The sequence below is a fragment of the Myxine glutinosa genome, chromosome 2 (genome assembly GCF_964187855.1).
Source record: "Myxine glutinosa chromosome 2, kmMyxGlut1.1, whole genome shotgun sequence".
NCBI lineage: Eukaryota > Metazoa > Chordata > Myxini > Myxiniformes > Myxinidae > Myxine > Myxine glutinosa.
In genome coordinates, this window is record NC_136262.1 from 94,839,811 (window position 1) to 94,861,695 (window position 21,885).

Sequence of the window (21,885 nt, forward strand, 5' to 3'; positions counted from 1 at the left end):
AACACATCTCAGTCGCCCGCGACCTCTCTAGCGCGGGCGTCGAACCAGTTCATTCCCGGTGCGGCCGGGCCAAATATCGGCCCGGACGTGGCCGAAGCTGTTGATTCCGCCGTAGCACGCTAACGTGTAGGCTCGCGCGTCCCTGGTCCGCCGGGGCTCCGCGGGTGTCCTACCGTGCCTGGCTTGCCGGTGCCCGGGGACGGATCTCGCTGTCTAAACATGGTAGCGCTAGGCCAGTGGGACCGCCGGGACCCACGTGCACTCACATGGTGTTCTGCGCGTGGGCGGCAGTATCAGACCGGGGCGCCCAAAGGCGCCACGCACCCAAACGCTCCCCGGCTAAAGTTCATCCTGAAAGCGCCCACATTGTGCGGACAAACCAAGTCAAGGGCCACGTGGTCAGGAGAACCACACTGTGCCTATCGGCCGGCCTCAAAGACCGAAATTGTGACGGTGTCACCCGTATACATTTACTATACCCATTATCAAGCAGGACTCCTCTAACTAATTTTATTTCTTTAATTGTATCGACATTGGAGATGACAATCCATGCCCAAATTGCCAAGGTCCATGCTGCACTGCATGTGTGGGTGATTGTGTTCCATGAGTTACAAACTGTAAAGTAATTCTCAGACACAGGAGGCATGGCACAGGAGAATAGTGTGAGGATGTTCCAGGTCATGATGATGGAAATAATGGATGGAATGAAGCAGGAGAGAGACCATTTGGGAGCGAACTGAACAAATATAGGGAAAAAAAACCTCACAAATTTTGGAACTAAATTTAAAGGAAAGAATGACTGAGCCCCGTTGAGGTAGAGTGGATGTCACCTTGTATCAGCAGGGCAGAGAGCAGACAGTCCGTTAGATACCAACAGTCAATGGTCAACTCCTTTCAAAATGGCCAACTCTTTTCAAAAGATACTGCAATATCTTTCACAACCACAAAGTCACTGGTAGCAGAGAAAATAACTGATTAATGCTCCATCTGAAAGACTGTACCCCAAGGTGCAGAGTACACATACAACACCTAATGTTAAGATGTGATTCCATTCGCAACAGACAACTGAAAGAGAAAGAAACTATCAATGAGCCAAACAAGATATTCATTCAGTGAACTGCAAAAGCAATTTTTCAAGAAATGTTTTATGTGAGGCAAAATTTCATATTCGAATCACAGCATAGATAGTAATATTAGAATCGCATGTATTTATGTTGAAATGCAATTTAAAAAAAAAAATCTATATGATGAGTGTCATGACAATCACTTTCACCTTTAGTTCATGAACCAGCCAAGATTTGACTACCACATGGAAGGGCAAAATGCCACCATGATTTTCAGTTAGCTGGATGTCTAAACTGAGTGGAATAATATGATTGATATTCCACATTCGCAGGTAAATACCATTTTGGTGGCCATCTTTAAAAATGGCCGCCATTTTTCACTCAATATGGTTTTTCGCAGAAACTGAGCTCTACTCCAGAATGGTTTGGTCCTAGGTATATGTAGTCCAATAAATGTTGGTCATTATAAAATTCTGCATCGGGCAACGTGTATTTTGTTAGGTTTGGTACCATTGGTTTTGAGATATTTCAGGAAATAGACCAAAAAGTCTCTTTTTTTCACCATTTCCATTGATTTTTTTCATTATGTTTCATAAGAATTTTATAATGAGGTATTTTCTTGCTTAATTTCGACCTCCATGAAAACTTTGTATCAATATGTAAATATCTACCTGTGTGTTGCCTAGCTTCATTTGGACAGTTTCTACACTGTATGTAGGTACACATCACCATCTTGAATCGGGCTCATTTGCAAAGGCAACAGAAATAATATGGAAACCCCAGGGATGTTTGAAAGCATTTGTGCTTATAATGGGTAACTTTTAAGTTCACTTAATTGTTCAAGAGGATTTAAGTTCCTTTTCTACGATTCAGAGTCCGCACGAATAGAAATCGACTTTAAGAATCTGGGTCCATTTTTTGTGAATGTGAATGATTTATTAGTCTGCCCAAGCTGTCCAAACCAAATGTTTAAGCTGTAAGGAATTATATTGGTGCAGCACTTGAACAACCACCGAGATTAATTACAAATGTGTTGTATTGCCTCCTGCTTCATTACAGTGCAGCAAATAGGCGCTGGTTGAGTTTGGAAGTAGGCCTGAGGGCGAGGCGTACATTTATCAAACGCCTGAAAAACAAAAACAACAACAACAAAATTAATGTATTCATCAAAAACAAGAAATTCAATAAACCTGAGAACTTCACCTCAAGCAATGGCAACAAGGCAATCACTTTAAATATATGGTGCCAGTCTATGTGGATTATTTGACAGTCAAGGCTGTCGGACTGATTAACGTGCGATCCTACTCTATCTGGCCATCGCCAACCTTTGGCCTACCGTTGAGCAGCCTCTTTCCTGTGCCTCTTCTACCACTACCACCACAGTTAGTGATCTGTCGAAGCTCTCCATCACTCTTCCTATTCACTCTGTTCATAACACCGGAGTAGCTTCTACTCGTCACCCTTTCTGCATTTCCCTCCGTAACAATCGCCATGCCTCTTCGTTTCCCCTCACTTGCCTCTCTTTGGAACAACAATGTGTTCCCTACTTATATCAACTTGCAACAATGCTAGTCACAAATGAATTGTCTAGATCTCATTTAATAATTACATTTCCCCATCTTCTTTCTTTGCTTTCTCACCCTGGGGGACCCCCTTGGTTTTTGGGCTCGTCCCTTCCCATCTGGTTTTCATATAAAATAAAGAAAACTTAGTGGAAGACTTTAAAATGAAGCCTTTTCTTTGTTTGTCAACGTTGATTTACTGTTGTGTTATTCTCCAGAAAAGAATAACATTCATTTGGTAAGTTTTTTTTTTTTCAGTCGTCTTGGGAGGAAACAAATTTGACCTAGTGTGACATTGTCTTTATGAAAATAGGATAGGCCATTCTCAGGTGATACAATCAGATTTCATTGTATTATTGCTTTATTACATCGGGTTTATTTATTGCTTCGATTCACCACACTTTCACATTAACGTTACCAAACACGGTTAACAGCAGATGGCAGTCTAACAGCATTGTTTGAATCGCTAGGATTTTATTGATATTACTTTTGGCAAAACAAAAACATAACAGTGTGTTGCATACCTCGCAAGAGATGAATCTTTCAGTTTTTCTGATTTCAGCAAACTTTTGATGAAAATCAAGTTGAAGACATCACGCTGTTTGAGATAGCAGAGGCAGCACAAAAAGCAACATCAATCAAGATGTAAATGATTAAATCTATGTTTCCCTTTAAACCCTTACCCAAGTTAACTTTCAACATTTCTGTTGTATACTGTTAGGAAAATCTTGTATTAAATCCAATTTTGTAAATATTAAATCCAAGAGAGGAGGATAAGGAAGAAAGTGAGGATCGATGAAATGCAGTTTGGATTTATGCCAGGAAGAGGAACGACAGACGCGCTTTTTATTGTGAGGCAGTTGCAGGAGAATGAGGAAGATTTTTTTTTTTAGACTATTTAATAGATGAATCAATGTCCATAAACTTTTGTCAGAAGAAGAATCACAAATTTTAATTCCCGAGGAGGACAACACTTTTGTTTACAAGGGAATACACAGCAAGGAACAATAACCTTTATCAAACCAAGAAGAGCATACAACAATTCACGAAAGCACATTGCAAGATTCACAAAAAGTCCCAAGTGAAAATCCTGGTACAGTAGAGATGTACATCAAAGGAAACATCATAAGGATACACCAAATAACAGTAGCATGCACAGTATACAGTCAACATACAGTGTAGACAAACCAAGTAAAATCCTAAGTACAACATTTACATTTTACAAACCCAGTGAAAATCCTACTATTTGGACATCAGGCCTGGCCTTTATACAAGTTGAAAGTGGGAGGAGAAAGTGGAGAGGGAGGAGCGAAGAGAGGGGAGGAGAGCAGTAGGATTGGTTAGGCAAAGTGTATGTGGGATGGATGAGGGCAATGGGGATTGGTCGAATGAAATATTGGAGTGGGAGGGAGCAAGGATCGAGGGATACAATGTGATTGGTCGAGTGAAATGTTCGAGTGAGAGGGATATCCCGCTGAGTGAGGAGAGATTGAGGAATGCATCCACGGCGCCAAGATTCTCCCAATTCTGCTTGGAGATTTTCAAGGGCAAGTAAAGTCATTCACTTCATGTGAAGGTAACTACAAAAAAACTTTATATATATTTACTAATTAAACTTTAAATATTATCTTAGAAACAAGCATATCTAATTCATCTTTGTCAACCGCAAAACTCAGTTTAACATTATTAAGTCGAATATCATATAACATTACATGACAAAACCTATATATATTTTGCAGTGTAAGAAAAGTAAACTTATATATATATTTTGCAGTGTAAGAAAAGTAAACTTATATATATATTTTGCAGTGTAAGAAAAGTAAACTTATATATATATATACAGGGGGCTGCAAAAGTAGGTACACAGTAATGAAAAACAAAACGTGCGCACAAAACGTATTTTATTGATTATACAAGCATATCAATAATAACATATCAATAATAAACATATCAATAATAAACATATTAATCCCTCAAATGTTCAAACTGTTTGCCCCCGGCATTCACACACTCCACTAGTCGAGTGTGGACACCCATGCACACTCTGGCACAAAGGTCTTTATCAGCATCAATTTCCTGGCAAGCCTCCCGTATGAACTGAATCATGGCATCAACAGAACGTGGCTTGCGTGCGAAAACCCTGTCTTTTACACATCCCCAGAAAAAGAAGTCCATAGGGGTGAGATCCGGCGAACGTGGTGGCCAGTCAACGGCTCCCCGATGTCCAATCCACCTGTTGGGAAATTCTTTGTCAAGTAGCGCACGCACAGTGAGTGCGAAGTGCGGTGGCGCCCCATCCTGCTGAAAGTAGAAGTCGTCCTGATGCTGTTGTTCGCGTACCTGTGGTATGATTGTATCCGTCAGCATGTTCAGATACACGTGTTGATCGACAGTCCTGTGCAGAATGATAGGTCCAACGACACCTTTGCAGGACAGGCCAGCCCACACTGTCACCCCAGGTTGATTGAGCTGTTGCCCAATCGTGACTTTAGGGTTTTCAGTTGCGTAGTACACACAATTGTGCCGATTAACGGCACCCGATAGCTTAAAGTTTGCTTCATCGGACCACACGATTTTGCGCAGAATGCTGTCACCCTCTCGTTCCTCGTTCAGGATGGCTTCGCAAAATTGTAAACGCCAATCCGAGTCATCCTCTAATAAACCATGTATCAATCGTGGCACGTACATTTTCAGTCCTGCACGGTGCATCAAACGACCCAACGATCTGCGTTCAATACCCAATTCAGATGATGCCCTGTTTTTCGATTTCTGAGGGCTCTGGGTAAATGCCAGGGCGACTTGCATTGCATTCTCTGGCGTTGTCACGGTGACTCGACTGGTCAACCACTCTTCGGCGAGTTGTGGATAGACCCCGTCCTCTCAAATTTGTCACGTATCCGGTAAATCGTGAGCCTCGTTGGTGGAGGCGATGCAAATGTTTCTCGCCACTGCTCTCGCACACGTTCACTATTCTCTGTCTTCCAGTACTGTTTCAAAATCCATTTGCGCTCCTTGTCCGTTGAATTACCAGCCATCGTTAAATTTCCACTTTACCTGAAAAAAAATAGATGTATTATAGAAAAAATTACGAAAATAAAAATATAAAAAATGGTAATAATGATTTTAATGAATTAAATGATTTCTACTATTAAATGAATCCTAGCACCACTATTATAATACTGGTAATACTGGTAATACTGGTATAATCCTTACTGTATACCTACTTTTGCAGCCCCCTGTATATATACAGACTTGGCATTTAATATGGAATATTTTTTTTTTCTTGACTTGGGTTTCCTTTCTGAACTCAGTATATTGTTGCGGATATGGGATTTACATCCATCCATATCCGCTTGTAAATATTCCCCTATTTCCTCAATACTCCCCAACTCTCCCCAATCCCTCAATCCCTAGTCCCACTTTCTGTAACCAACACTCTGTAGACCCGACCTCCCCCTATTTCCCCCCATTGAATGTCGCATCCAGGTCCACCGCATCTCACGTAGACAACTATAGGACATCTTGCTAGTTATTCTTAGTCTATGTCAGTTAAGGATTCGTTTCCATTTATTCTGACCCTTCGTTGCACCAGAATGTGATTGTATGGCACCGTTAGGAAGTTTAGGACCTCCCAATACCTCCCCGCAGCTCTTCCTCACAGTTCTCAGTAACAACAACAACAACAACAGCAACAACAACAACAACAACAACAACAACAACCACGAGCTCGGGGAGTGCGCGTCCTCACTCCGGCTTGGTTGGCTTGGTTTGGTTGGCCATGTGCTCGACGGGGTTAACAAACAGGGGCTCCCTGTCGGCCCCTCGTCAAGGGCGGAGCCCGGTAACCCCCGCACCCAATGGAAGCGGCGGACCGGCCCCCCAGTTGGGGCGGAACCAACCAGCCGAGGGCGTGTCACTCCCCGTTGAGCATGCGCAAGAGAGGGAGTGGTGACGTGAGATGCGCGCAGAGCTGAAGGAGAAAGGACGCACCCTCCGAGCGCCGAGAGGCCTCTGCCATTAAGAAAGACCTCCCAAAGACTGAGCTGTATCCTGTCCCCGAGCCAAGGTGCACCTTGTGCCATCGGTCTACCTGCCATCAATCCCTGTGTGAGTCAGCCTTGTCCGTTTGTCCGTGGTCTGTCTGGGCCTAAATAAGCCAGTTAGATAAGCTAATCTTTGCACTGTGTCACCTGCTGGAAATAACCTTGACTGCTCCTTTTCGTTTGTGTGGTATAAATACTAAATCCTGTTCCTCTTCTGTACGTCTTCGTCCTCTTCTTCCTCTTTCCATTCGATCGCTTTAGAGTTTTCCCCAATTGAATATCTGTGACGCGATTTGGCCAACGTTCGGGGTAATCGGGTTAACTGTACGAACACGGCGGCCATTCCGCTCGGTCAAGCAACATCTTTAGCCGTGTCCGTAACAATTTAGTGTCAGGAAGTGAGATTGGACCCGAAGCGCGCTTCACGCGCTCGAAATTATTACCTGTGAAATTTGTTTTGTTTTAAAATAAAAACCCGAATTTTGAAATCGCGCCATGGACAATCAAGGCGATCGGATGTCGGTGGGGGAGATAGACGGGTTAGGGGTAACCCAGGATCAGAGGGGAGAAATGGAGGAGAGCAATGAGGAGGGGGTTGAGGGGGTATCAGACGCACAAAATGGCGTCCTCACGCACGAGGCTTCAGGTGCACAAAATGGCGGCCTCGCGCACATGGTTATTGTGGCGCCAAATTTAGCCACGCCCGTGACCGTAACAGCACCGCTGATGGATTGGGGCCTTTTTATGATCCAAATGAAGGCCCTTATGGATGCTCAGAGTGAGCAAATGAAGGCTCAGAGTGAGCAAATGAATGCTCAGAGTGAGCAAATAAGGGCTCAGAGTGAGCAATTGAGGGTAATGGGGGGCGAAATGGGGGGCAAAATGGGAGAAATGGGGGGCAAAATGGGAGAAATGGGGGAACGGCTAGAAGCTAAAATTGAGGGGTTAGACAATGGGATAAAAGAGGTAAAGAATGGGTTAACGGGGGTGGAAAATAGAATGGCTGCCCAGGAGAATCAGTTAGAGGGGGTGAAAAATGGGTTAATGGGGTTAGAAAATAGGATGGAAGACAAATTACGGGAAATAGGGGAGCAATCCGCCCGGGAAATCGAACAGATGGGGAACCAGATGGAGGAGATGAAGGAGGGGATACAACGAGGTGTAGGTGAGGAGGTCTCGGGGCTACGCGAGGAGGTAAAGCGAGGTGAGAAGCGTATGGAGAAAGAGGTGAGAAATGGGACGGCAAAGTTACAAGGGGGAATAGAAGATCTGACGGAGGAGGTGGAACAGCTGACAAGGGACAGACGGAGTTAGTGGAGCAGGTTCAAAAGAACACTGCGGTACTAGGAGGGTTAAAGGCGACACAAAAAGAAATTAAAAATGACTTAATAGCGACACAGAGGAAATGTCAGATGGTACGTGAGGGACTGACAATGAGGTTGGATGAGGTGACAGAAGTAATGGAGACAAAGGACCGGCAGGTGAGGATGCACATAGAGACGGTCACGGTAGCCTTAGAGGACGAACTTGAGGAGACGCACCGGGAAATAAAAGAGGTGAAGCAAAAATTAGAGGAAGTGGAAGAAGAGGTGAGTGAAATTAAGAAGAGACGGACAGAAACTGAGAGAAATACGGGAGGAGGTAATGGAATTGGTACAAGGTCGGTGCTCAACTCATGATGTGCTGCTCACTAACCAAATAAAGAGTTTGCAGGTGGCAGAGGAGGTGCGGAGACGAGGTGCCAAGGTGAGTGGCGAAATATTCGGCAATGTATATGATGTGAGGAAAGCTTCAGTCGGCTTGGGGGTTGCTATGGATCCGGGTGTTCGTGAGAGGCCGTTGGTGAAGTGTGTGACAGGTCAGGTGTGCGAAAAAAGAGGTGTGCGAGAATGTCCGACCATGGGGTGTGTGAGGAAAAAGGGCGCGCCGACCAGTGAGTGTGCTGTCGAGAGTGAGTCGGTTGTAGCGCGTGTGCGAGGGGGTACATGGAAGCGCGGTGTGGTAAGTGTTACGGAGGAAGTAACGAAAGAGTGTGCGCAAGAGGATGCGCGAGAAAGGTGTGTAACGGACAGGTGCATGGGGAAAGAGTGCGCTGTCAAGAGTAAGGGGGAATGCACGCCTGTGGTGAGTGTTACAGAGGGTGTAACGGGAGAGTGTGCGCAAGAGTGTGCGTGAGAAAGGTGTGTAACGGACAGGTGCATGAGGAAAGAGTGTGCTGTCGAGAGTAAGGTGAGTGCGCGACCGAGAGTGGAGGTGAGAGTAGTGAGAGTGACACGGAGCGTGAGTTGGTTGTGACAGGTGAGCGAGGATGTACACCTGGAATGGAAGGATGCACACCTGGAATGGTAGAGCGTGTGTGGGAATGCACACTTGAGTTGGTCGTGAGGCATGTGGTTGGGTGTGCGAGTGAGAGCACACCTGTGATTGTCACAGAGGAGGTGACCGAGGAGGGGGCGCGAAGAGGTGTGTTGGTGAGGTGTGCGAGCGACGAATGTGTGCCAAGGTGTTCGGTGGTCAGGTGTGTGACCAAGTCTGTGAGCGGAATGAGTGTACCGAGGTGTGTAAGGAAAGGTACGACCAAGAGCAGGGAGACGGCTGGATGTATGAGCAAGAAAGGGGTAGCGTATGCGTGTAAGCATGCAGGTGACGCATCGACGGTAACCGGGTTAGCGGTTAGAGCGACTTTTAGCCGAATCGGGCCCTCGGTGCGCGCCGGGCAGCTTCGCGTGCCGCGAGAACCAGCGGGGATCCGAGCCACGGCGGGTTCGAAAGGACCGCCGTACGCGATCCACACTGGGCCTCGCTTGGAACGGCCACGTCCGTGCTCCACTAGGCGGAACGGGCAGCCCGATCGGAAGGGTCGTCATGGCGACCACCTTTTGTTGAGACATTCCGGCAGGTCGAGATCGGGCCATTGGACGGCTCGGTGCCGAGATGGTGCGTGGGATCTCGGCCCGGGTAAGCCCCCGTCCCGGCCCCGAATGCGGGACGTATCCAGCCGCTGGCACAAAACAACCCGCATTCATTGCGCGGCTGTACGAAGCCGAGCTTTAGAAGGGAATTGGCGCACCGAGAGGATATAATAAGTAGACGGGTGATGAGGATAGTGTTTTGGGCCCGAAATTAGAAAAAAGCAAAATTTGATGATGGTACAGTGATTGGCAGATGATTGGCAAAATTTTTGATTGGTTGAAATTTGGTGAGCAAAATTGATAGTGGGACCTCCCCGATGTGGTGGGATGGCCAATCCACCATCCCTCACAGAGGGGGGGGGGGGGGGGCAAAGGAGCACTAGCTTATGGGGTTGATGGCAGTGAAAACTAGCCCGGTTGGGTTAGGATATTGTGTGTAGGGCCCTAGAAGATGACATTAGGTAACGGTAAGATTAGTTAGTGACAATGACACCTGTAGTGGGGACGCAGGTAGATTAGAGTGGATGATAATGACGTGGTATGTGCTTAGTTTAAAGGGAAGACGGGGAGCACTAAGTTAGCAGGGCAACAGGTAGTTCAGATGATGCCGTGTGTTTGAGGATTGAACAGGTGAGATTGAACAGGTGCGATTAAACAGGTGTGATTGCACAGGTGTGCAACTGGACAGGTGTGTGGAGCAGTGTATGAGTAGGAGTGTTAGTGATGAGTTGTGCTGACCAAATGGTCCAGGGAGAAGGAGGGTGCAGGTGGCACCAGGTATGATTGCACAGGTGTGCAACTACAGGTGAATGGAGAATGGTTGTGTGGAATACACCATGTGGAATATCTGGAGTATTGGAATGGATGGTCGTGGAGTGAGTAGGATGGGAACTGTGGAGTGGAGTGGATGGTGCGGAGGTGTGAATGGGGGAAGAGTGGACCCCCATCACGGATACCCGGGGCGGGTAGTGTAAGTGTTAGGTAAGAGGGTATAGGTAAATTGTGGTTGGATATTGGCATCTGTGGTGCGAGTGGAAGAATGGTATTTGGATGGGTGCATTAGTGTTGTGGAAATGGCTGGGCGTGTAGCCTGTTAGTGTGTGTAGTTGGTTTGAGCACTCCACCACTGTGAGGATGTCGGCCAGGTGAGGCCGCAGGTGGGCTCTGGGAGCCGGTAGTTGTTGTGGATGGGGCCCGAGGATCCGGAGGACGGACCCGGGTAGCCCAGTGCCGGAGGGCACCAAGGGGTGACAGAGCCAGGAGGGGCCTTCCCCAGTTAGATAGGTTAGGGTGAGGAGCAGGTAAGCTCGGGTGGCAACTACAGTGGTGGAGGTGTGCAGGTGGGTAGACCTGCTGGGAGAGCTACACGTCATAGCCCAGAAATTGTGCGAGGGCACCGGGAGATGAATCGGGGGAGTGAGACCCCAAATTGAGAAGCACCACAGTTTGGTCAATGGGAATTGGTTTTTAGAACCCATAGTGTAGGTGGCCAATGGATTGGCAGGGAAAGACCCCGGGTAGTGTAAAGTGTGTAGAGGTCATTTAGAGGATAGTTAGGAAGAAGGATCTCCTCGCACCATCTGCATCCACTCACCTGAGGTGACAGGTACTCCACACCATGCCATGTTTTGATTATTTTTTACTGTGCAAATGTTTGGATTGTGAGACGCATCATGACGTGGGTGTGACATTGTGCTTTGTTGTTCCATCTCTTCCTCCTTATGAGGATTGATGATGAATTGGGTGATGGCAAATTTTGGTTAGAGGGATTGTGGTGACGAATTTGGTATTGGAGAAATATGGGGAGACGAGACATTAGCGACGAATTTGTAAAGGTGTAAATTTTGTACATATGGGGTAAGGGCAAGGGTAGTGTAGGTGACAGGGGGGTGACGTACGGTAGGGACGAGCTTTCTAATTTCGCTCTCCGTACGCATTTCGCCTTGCATTGCCTTATTGACATGTACCCTTGTGACCTTACCCCTCGCTCATTTCTCTTGTCCCCCTTTTGTCTCCCACATGACCTGTGCGCCATTGGGCGCCGAGGGGAGCGTGCGTGAGTCGGCCATTGTGCGCCCGGAACTCTCAGAACCAGCTGTCTGCATCGATGCACCACATTATGGACCACATGTCTGTGGCCGAGCACCACTTATGGACCCCATGGGTTGGGGCATGGCCCCTCTGCTGGAACCGGCCATGAGGGACCGAAATCTTGCTGGCGGACCTTGGCCACAGGGCACCGATGCCCCACAGGTGAACCACACGTAGTCGGCCCTGTGGGCCATAAATAAAATAAATAAAATGGACACGTTTGGGCAAGCTTTATTGCAAATAGGCCGCCAGTAAGAAAATGAAAGAAAGACAACAACTGGAAGACAATAATAATAGCCAGCAGAGGGAGCCGAAGAGCAAGAGACACCTGCAGGGTTTGGGTTTGTTGGTTTTATTTTATTGATGAACAGTGGTGACTGCACTGATTGGTGCTTGAGAATGTATTGGTGCGTTTTGGGTGTTTTCATGGTGCGTCGATGCAGAGCAGACTGTCTCCCCCCAGAAAGAACAATCGCAGGTCCTGGGTTAGTTTTGTAAATAAAGTAAATAATGCTCCCCACCGTCAATGTATAGTTTGAAGACCATTCCGCGATTCGGTTATCCTGTGGGTGTGTTTCTGTTAGGAGAAGGGTGCAACGTCGCAGGGGGACATATTTACTCATTTGTGAATATCTGTAAAACTGTCGCACTCAGGGTTGAGTTAATAGTAGAGGGAACTACATCTGAGTGCCACACTGAAGTAGGTAAAAATTTATCGGGTCGGGACGCCCCGAGGTAGAGAAGGGTGCAGTGTTGCGGATATGGGATTTACATCCATCCATATCCGCTTGTAAATATTCCCCTATTTCCTCAATACTCCCCAACTCTCCCCAATCCCTCAATCCCTAGTCCCACTTTCTGTAACCAACACTCTGTAGACCCGACCTCCCCCTATTTCCCCCCATTGAATGTCGCATCCAGGTCCACCGCATCTCACGTAGACAACTATAGGACATCTTGCTAGTTATTCTTAGTCTATGTCAGTTAAGGATTCGTTTCCATTTATTCTGACCCTTCGTTGCACCAGAATGTGATTGTATGGCACCGTTAGGAAGTTTAGGACCTCCCAATACCTCCCCGCAGCTCTTCCTCACAGTTCTCAGTAACAACAACAACAACAGCAACAACAACAACAACAACAACCACGAGCGCGGGGAGTGCGCGTCCTCACTCCGGCTTGGTTGGCTTGGTTTGGTTGGCCATGTGCTCGACGGGGTTAACAAACAGGGGCTCCCTGTCGGCCCCTCGTCAAGGGCGGAGCCCGGTAATCCCCGCACCCAATGGAAGCGGCGGACCGGCACCCCAGTTGGGGCGGAACCAACCAGCCGAGGGCGTGTCACTCCCCGTTGAGCATGCGCAAGAGAGGGAGTGGTGACGTGAGATGCGCGCAGAGCTGAAGGAGAAAGGACGCACCCTCCGAGCGCCGAGAGGCCTCTGCCATTAAGAAAGACCTCCCAAAGACTGAGCTGTATCCTGTCCCCGAGCCAAGGTGCACCTTGTGCCATCGGTCTACCTGCCATCAATCCCTGTGTGAGTCAGCCTTGTCCGTTTGTCCGTGGTCTGTCTGGGCCTAAATAAGCCAGTTAGATAAGCTAATCTTTGCACTGTGTCACCTGCTGTAAATAACCTTGACTGCTCCTTTTCGTTTGTGTGGTATAAATAATAAATCCTGTTCCTCTTCTGTACGTCTTCGTACTCTTCTTCCTCTTTCCATTCGATCGCTTTAGAGTTTTCCCCAATTGAATATCTGTGACGCGATTTGGCCAACGTTCGGGGTAATCGGGTTAACTGTACGAACACGGCGGCCATTCCGCTCGGTCAAGCAACATCTTTAGCCGTGTCCGTAACAATATCAATCTGGTGATGTCTTTGTTGAAAGAACCATGTCACTGATTGTCTTTCGCAGCAAGAAGTCAATAACAGGATTATATCACAGGTGGCGTGACAAAATGTAAGGACAGGTACATTTGACGATTGGCTTCACAATCGGGTATATAAGGGTTGTTGCGTTCTGTATTAGTGGAAAACAACTGCTGCACGTCTACAAAAGTTATTGCCGCTTCCTCTGGAGATGGTCCGTCAACTTGACAATGCTGTTTGTCATGGAGTGGTGGCTTTATGAAATTCCGGCATGAAACAGCGTGCTATTGCTCGGCAGTATGGCATCACTCAAGGTCAGGTGTCAAAGATCCTGAAACAAAATGCTCAGAGGGGTGTCCCTACTCCAATACCGAGGCCAGGACATCCACGCAGAACCACAAGGAGAGATGATCGCCAGCTGCACCGGTTAGTCTGCAATGGCCGTACCAAGTCAGCTAATCAGCTTAGGGCTGAGTGGCAGCAACTGACAAATGTGACTGTATCCAGAAGGCTAGTCAACCAACGACTGGTTCAAGCAGGCTATCGTGCCAGGCGTCCCCTGAGAAAGCCACGCCTGACCAGACAACACAGCCAGCGCCGATTGCAGTGGGCCAGAGAGCACTGTCAATGGCAGCCAGGACACTTTAATCACGTGACCTTCAGTGACGAGTCTAGATTTCTGGTCTATCGTCAAGATGGCCGCGTCCGAGTGCGCAGACAAGTGCATGAAGCCCACAACGAAGATTGTATAGTGCCAAGACTCCAAGCTGGAAGTGGTGGGGTGACCGTTTGGGCTGCTTTTCATGCAGGGGGCAAAACTGACCTGGTTGTTCTGAATGTAAACCTGAACCAGTTCAAGTACAGGGTCATTCTGGAAGAAACATTGCTTCCATTTGCTCGTGCAGCCTTTCGAGGAAACTTTGCCTTCCAAGATGACAATGCACGGCCTCATCATGCTCGCATGATCCAACACTTTCTTGCTGACCGTGGTGTAGAGCATATGGAGTGGCCTGCCATGTCCCCGGATATGAATCCTATAGAGACGTGTGGGCAGAATTAACGCGTCAAATCGACAACTTGGACCAGCAGCCTACCTCTGTGCATGAATTGCAGCAGACTATTGTCACTGCATGGCAAGCGATTCCTGTCCAAACCTTGGCAAATCTCGTGAACAGCATGCCTCGACATGTACGTGCTCTCCTGAATGCTCGTGGGGATTACACGAAGTACTAAACTGTAATTTTACTGTCCGTAATCCCAGTCATAATTTAGCTTTTGTTTTTGTTGAAAAATTTTTTGGCTAATGTGCAAAATAAAGAGATACTTCTGGAAAACGTACAGAAGTTTAACACAGTACTGTCCATGAATTGAGTTCGATATCAGTTTACATCACTTTCAAGGATCAATTTATTTGCTTCGAAATGTCAGATGTGGTTTTTGTTTCTTTTAAAGGTCACATTAACAAAATCTAGAATAATTTCAACATAATTCCAATTAACTTTTGATTCTAAGTCATCTTGAAAAGTAAGTTCACCCCCATAAAAAAAATATTCCATATTAAATGCCAAGTCTGTATATAAACATACATATATATATATATATATATAACAAAAGATTTAGTTTTGTTTTAAAACTCAATACTGCATTCAATTTTATAGGTCCATACACAATTTTCTCAAAACCTAGTTGTAACATCAAATTGCAGATGGATACGTGAATTACCATCCCCCAGAAGTCACGTAGGCAAACGTGGGAGGGGACACACCTTACAAATATTTACATCTAATTTATTAAAACAATGGTAGTTTCAGACCTCGTACTGAGACGATTTGTCATAACGAACACTTGTTTACCAAGCGCCTTGGCAAGCAAGCATTTTTTGTAATCAGTTTTACCAAACACAATGGGAATTGTAAACTCGTTAAATGAATGCTAATTACTTCAGATAACCTGGTTAGACAACGTGGCACCAGCTGTCAATTGTATTATTTACCTTGAAAACAATATCCTCCTACAACTTACTTATAGAACTCAATAAAAACATTTCATAAAATATATTTGAGTATATTTTAAAGACATAACGTAACGAGATATCCTGAATCATTACATTGGACAGAATTATTTATCATTTGGGAAGACCCGATCCAACACTATATTTCAAAAAACACCCTATCTGTAGTTATATTATCCTCAGTCATAAAATGATTTTACCATGACAATATGTGGTCTACCCTGGTGCCCTGGTGTTGGACTAGCCGCTAGGGTGCCGGCTTAGGATACCAAGGATCCTGGGTTCGAATCCCGGTCGATCGCTGAATTAACGCCAGGGGAGTTGACTCAGCCTGTCATCCTTCCGAGGTCGGCTAATTGAGTACCAGCTCACTGGTAATTCCCTGTTTGTCGTTAAAGGCGGCAAAAAAGGGTTGGCGTCAGGAAGGGCATCCGGCCGTAAAACATTGCTTCAAAAAGGGGACCGAAAAACAACAACAACCACGGTTCCCGAAAAAGGCCAACCCCCGCTTTGCGGGGAAAAATGGCCTCTAAAGGTGGTTATTTTTTTAAAAATAATATGTGGTCTACCATTGCCTCTACTAAGAATTTACTTTTCTCGAGCAAACAAATTTGGTCAGAGTGCCAGCGATAATTAATCTACACAAAATTCTGTCGTGAGGTGTGCAGGTCCCAAACATGATTTTTACAGGTTGTAGCTCATAAAAATTACTCGATAAATTTACACTTCCACAAGAAGTACAATGTCATGGAGAAGAGGAAGAGGTTGTTTCTTGGGTTTGTTGATCTGAAGAAAGCATTCGATAGGATTCCACACGAAGTAGTGACATGGGCATTGAGGAAGTTAGGAGTGGAGGAATGGTTGATCAGAGTCGTGATGGCAATGTACGAAAGAGCACGCACAGGGAATAGTGGTGAGTTTGAGATGAAGGTGGGAGTGCATCAGGGGTCAGTACTAAGTCCACTACTATTTGTAGCTGTGATGGAGGTGCTGGGTCGGAACGTAAAGGAGGGTTTACCGTGGGAGTTGTTGTATGCAGATGATCTGGTGTTGATTGCAGAAAGCATGGATGGATTGAAGGAGAAGATGAACAAGTGGAAGGAATGCATGGAGACAAAAGGTCTGAAGGTGAATATCGGAAAAAAGAAGGTGATGGCAAGTGGTAAAGCATGTTGTGAGGTGGAAAGAACTGGGAAGTGGTCGTGTGCTGTGTGCAGGAAGGGTGTCGGAGTGAATTCCATTCAATGTACAATGTGCGCTGAGTGGGTTCATCAAAAATGTAGTGGTCTGAGAGGGTCATTAACCAGTGTGGCAGCTACATTCAAGTGTAAGGTGTGCACAGAGGAGGCTGCAGATGGAGGAAATGTTGAGTTGGATCTTGGAAACGGTGTGAAGCTGGAAGGTGTGCAAACATTTTGCGACCTAGGAGACATGCTGAATGGAGAAGGTGGATCAGACTCGGCAACGGTTGCTAGAGTAAGATGTGCATGGAAGAAGTTTTGGGAACTGAGTGGCGTGCTGATGAGGAGGGGAGTGTCGTTGAAGCTGAAGGGAAAGGTGTTTGCTGCATGCATGAGAATTGTTATGATTTATGGGAGCGGTTCGTTCATGGGTAATGAACGAAGAGCAGCAAAGAAGGTTGGAAAGGGTGGAAATGCGAATGGTTCGGTGGATGTGTGGAGTATCGTTGAGAGAGAAGACAAATGATGAATTGTGAAAGATGATGGGAATAGAGCCTGTGATTGATGCTGTGAAGAGAAACAGGTTGAGATGGTTTGGTCATGTGTTGAGGGAGGATGAAAGTGACTGGTTGAGAAGAGTGATGGAAATGAACGTAGAAGGAAGTAGAGGACGGGGAAGACCGAGAAAGACTTGGCTAAAGGTGGTGGAAGAAGAAATGCGGGCAAGGGGGTTAACAAGGGGAGATGTAGAAAATAGGGCAAAATGGAGAAGATTGTCAAGGGGCCCGCAAGGCTAACCCCCGCTCTAGCAGGTAAAATGGCCTTAAAATGCCTGTTGTTGTACTGGAAGGAAAATCTTAAGGAAAACCCTCCAATGAACCTAGCTAGGCATTGTCGTCCCATAACCACCTAAACAAAGCATTTATAGAACGAAGAATAAACCAACATTACCGACCTGTGGTCCACTTCCTCCCACAACCCCAAAACTGGCATATAATTTGGAGAGGATTGCAGCAACGTCCTCGTGCTGCCCACATGAATGAGCCACCATGGCATGTGCCAACGGCACACCAGGGCTGTTGTAGAATGAAGCCTGTTCGGCGCTGTTGAACACACATTTGAATGGCATCATCAATGAGCAAGTGCAGGGTTTATACTGCCACATGACCATGGGTCAAGATCGCCCATTTGTGTTCAGAAGCCTAAGGCACGCCCTTCATAAGGCATTGATAAATCATGTCAGACGTCCCTGAGACAACAGGTACCAAACTTGCCTACGCTGATAACCTTGCGATCCTGCATCTGAGCAGGTATTTTGAGGAGGTTGAGGCCACTCTCATCTTAAACATTACTTATGTGGACCGCTACTACCACCAATGGCACCTATGCCTCAACGTCCAAAAGTCAGTTTGCTCTGTTTACTACCTTCAAAACAGTAACGCAGACGGCAGCTAGATGTCAAACTAAATAACAATCCGCTTCCTTTCACGCATGCTCATAACTACCTTGGCGTGCAAATGGACCAGTCACTGACTTTCAGGCAACATCCAGATAAAGTAGCAGCAAAAACAGCTGCAAGAGTTAACCTTAGCTGCAGACTAGCTGGCCACAACTATGGAGCTGATTTTACTACCATATGCACCTCAACACCTGCCCTGGTGCATGGCCCTGCAGAATACTGTGTATCTGCATGGGGTAGGAGCCACCCCACCAAGAAGATCGATATGCACCTCAACTCTTCCTTAAGTCAATCAATGGGTGCCTTCGCCGTACTCCCATCCATCACCTCCCGGTCCTTGCGGACATCCATGGCCATCACATTAGATGAGCAGCCATCACTAGACAAGCAACTCTCAATGCATCTCAGAACCCCCAACCACACCTTTCACAACAATCTAACAGAGGATATACGCCCAAAGATTGAAGAGAAGCAAGTCCTTTACTAAAGTAGCTCAAACCTATATCACAGGAGATGATGGCCTGAGCAAACACATGTGACAGTTGAAGCAATGGTGTACCTACCAAACCAGTAGCTATCTACAACACCTTCCCTGTTCCACCAAGCCCCCTGGTGGTGATCTGCCTAGGAAGGAATGGCGTCGCTTTAACCGACTCGGAATGGCTGTTGGCAGATTCCATTACAACATGTTCTCCTCGGACCTTGCTGCATCACCCGACTATGTGTGGCCTCTCCCAGACTGCAGATCATCTTGTGCAAGACGGCCCCATACATCGCCAAGAGGGTAGATGGCAAGAACTGCAACACCTGACCACAAGGGCGCGAGGCTGACTGAAAAAGTTCAAGTCAAGTCAAATCAAGTCAATCCTTTCAAGTTAAGGTAGAAGTGTCACTCTCCCACTCCTCTCTCCCTTCTCCTGCATGTGTGCGATCCTCGTCCCTGTGCAGCTTGCACAATGACCGGGGAGAGGAGAGGATGGGAGGGGAGAATATTTGAGTTATTGAAGTCACATTTTACATTAAGTGGAATTACACATTACAAATTGTATTTCCCAGGTGCATGGACATGAATTCACATATTATGTAAAGTTAATAAATTGTGGCGATTACATAATTTATGGATCTGATGAGTTGCCAGTAACCATTTTGTAAAACTCTATGTGCAGCATCCAACTCAAGATGTCCAAATGTCATACATGTCTATTATTGTCTATGCTCATGGGTTTCTCATGGGTGCCCCACTAGTATGTATATATTGCAAACCTTGCCTCTTTTCAAGTCTGTCTGGCTGGAAGATATTTGTATTCTGCGGTGATGCATTCATTGGACACCAGGTTCAGCTTGACAAGGGAAGTAAATAAATAGCACCGCAAAGCGGGCGTAACCCCTCAGCCCATGCATGGAAGGAAGCATTGATGATAATTTGTTATTTGAAGCGAAGTTGTATACCGAGTAGGAACTGCAAGTAATGAAATTTTCGCCCATGAACCCATTTCGCGCCCATGAACCTTCCTCTACTCAACCCAAACACACACTGCAAAAATGGATTTAATCGGACCAGCCATTCTGCTCGAAATTGACGGAAACCAATTTCAAGATGGCTGCCATGGCGGCCATATTGAAAATCGCAGCGCGCCCAAGAACCTTCCTCTACTCAACCTCAACACACACTGCAAAAATTGATTTAATCGGACAAGCTGTTCTGCTCGAAATTGACGGAACCCAATTTCAAGATGGCTGCCATGGTGGCCATATTGAAAATCGCAGCGCGCCCATTTTCGAAAGGCACCTTCCCCTACTCAACCCCAGCACACACTGCAAACATGGCTTTAATCGGACAAGCTGTTCTGCTCAAAATTGACGGAACCCAATTTCAAGATGGCTGCCATGGCGGCCATATTGAAAATCGCAGCGCGCCCATTTTCGAAAGGAACCTTCCTCTAATCAACCCCAACAAGCACTGCAAAAATGGATTTAATCGGACAAGCCGTTCTCCTTGAAATTGACGGAAACCAAAAGTTGACGGACGCCCGGACGCCCGCCCGAACGACACCCGTGACGACAATACCCCATAGCCCATTGGGCTGAAGGGTGAAAAGTGACAAGTATCGTTACATACTCATAACCACAAGCACAACCAACCAGGAAAGTTTGTCCGATGACAAGTATCAGGTCATGAGATATCATCGTTGAGATTTGGCCTTTGGGAGTTTCCTGTTTGGTTGGGCCTGCATTTCCACCATGTTCTCAACCTTTAAGAACCCGTCTGACCCTCTATTTTTATTAAGCTGCCACTATTTTGTGATGTGGTTAAACTACCACTATCGTGTGCATCCACCCGGCTGCTGGTTGCATCATTTCTGTGGGCACGTCTGCTGCTGATGCAATGCCTCTCTATAACCAGTTACTCTTTTCACCTACCTCAGAAGGATGACAGGCTGAGTCAACCCCACCTGGCATTAATTCAACGGGATTCGAACTCAGGACCTTAGGATCCCAAGCCCACCGCCCTAACCATTAGGCCAACACCAGGTATACTATTTTGTGGTGTCTACATTAGCATTGCCAACATGCAAGACACAAATTACATTTGGTTACATTCTGCACCTGCTTTGTCCAGCCTCCTCCATCCCTGAAATGAGTTTCTGTGCTCCTTTATCATGAGCGCCGAGAGCTGCCATGAGCAGGTGTAAGTCGTTAAACACAAGAACGCGATCTCCATAATGACTGGAACACACTTTTGCCAACTGCAGCCAGCGATTTGATACATCCACACCTGAAGAAAAAGGTGAGCAGATATTTAATGATTTGTGTCAATAACACTTTCTCATTCCCTCTTCCTCTGCTTCCTTGATTTACTAACATTCACAATCTCCCTATCCTTCACGGATCATCTGTTTATTACATACAGTCACGTGAAAAAGTAAGTACACCCCATGTAAAGTTTTGACTTTTTCAACATATTTCAACATACAGCTATTTGATCTTCATTTCAACAATATTGATAGATAAAGATGATATAATATAACAAATATCATGAAGCATTTACATTTTGTAGTCCCTGTTTTCCCTGTTTGTCGTTATTCCCTGTTTGTCGTTAAAGGCGGCAAAAAGGGTTGGCGTCAGGAAGGGCATCCGGCCGTAAAACATTGCTTCAAAAAGGGGACCGAAAAACAACAACCACGGTTCCCGAAAAAGGCCAACCCCCGCTTTGCGGGGGAAAATGGCCTCTAAAGGTGGTTTTTTTATTTACATTTTGTAGTCCATTGTATAATTTAAATAAACATAAATGCAAATTTCGCATGTGGAAAAAGTAAGTACACCCTTGGCTCTAATAGGTGGTATTGCCCCCTTTGGCAGAAACAACCTCAAGTAGGCGTTTCTTATAACTGTCTAACAGTCTCTGACATCGACTGGGAGAAATTTTTTTCCACTCCTCCATGCAGAATTCTTTCAGCTGTGCGATGTTTGAGGGGTTTCTTGCATGCACAGCTCGTTTCAAATCCCCCCACAACATCTCAATGAGATTTAGATCCGGGCTTTGACTTGGCCATTCCAGAACCCTCCATTTCTTTCTTTTCAGCCATTCCTTGGTGGATTTACTGGTATGTTTAGGGTCATTGTCATGTTGCAAGGTCCACCTTCGGTTGAGCTTCAACTTTCTGACAGATGGCCTCACATTATCCTCAATCACCCTCTGGT

The 21,885-nt window shown here is 46.2% G+C and overlaps 1 protein-coding gene across 8 annotated transcripts in view; it reads right to left on the reverse strand.

Annotated features, from left to right (window-relative positions):
• Positions 1 to 1,126: 1,126 nt before the first annotated feature.
• The window catches only part of TTC38 (tetratricopeptide repeat domain 38), a 117,274-nt gene continuing 96,515 nt past the window's right edge, over positions 1,127 to 21,885 (reverse strand). For 3 of the 8 annotated variants that reach the window (XM_068107745.2, XM_068107748.2, XM_068107747.2), the window contains 4 exons: positions 20,791 to 20,959; positions 17,680 to 17,827; positions 3,151 to 3,224; positions 1,127 to 2,190 (listed from right to left, as the gene is read on the reverse strand). In XM_068107745.2, coding sequence (XP_067963846.2) covers positions 2,118 to 2,190; positions 3,151 to 3,224; positions 17,680 to 17,827; positions 20,791 to 20,959 — 464 coding nt within the window. In that variant the 3' untranslated portion in view covers positions 1,127 to 2,117. Of the gene's footprint in view, positions 2,191 to 3,150; positions 3,225 to 4,511; positions 5,681 to 17,679; positions 17,828 to 18,884; positions 19,015 to 20,790; positions 20,960 to 21,885 lie in introns of those variants that run through there. The other 5 variants (XR_013622321.1, XR_010983366.2, XM_068107746.2 and 2 more) reach the window with 5 other exon arrangements.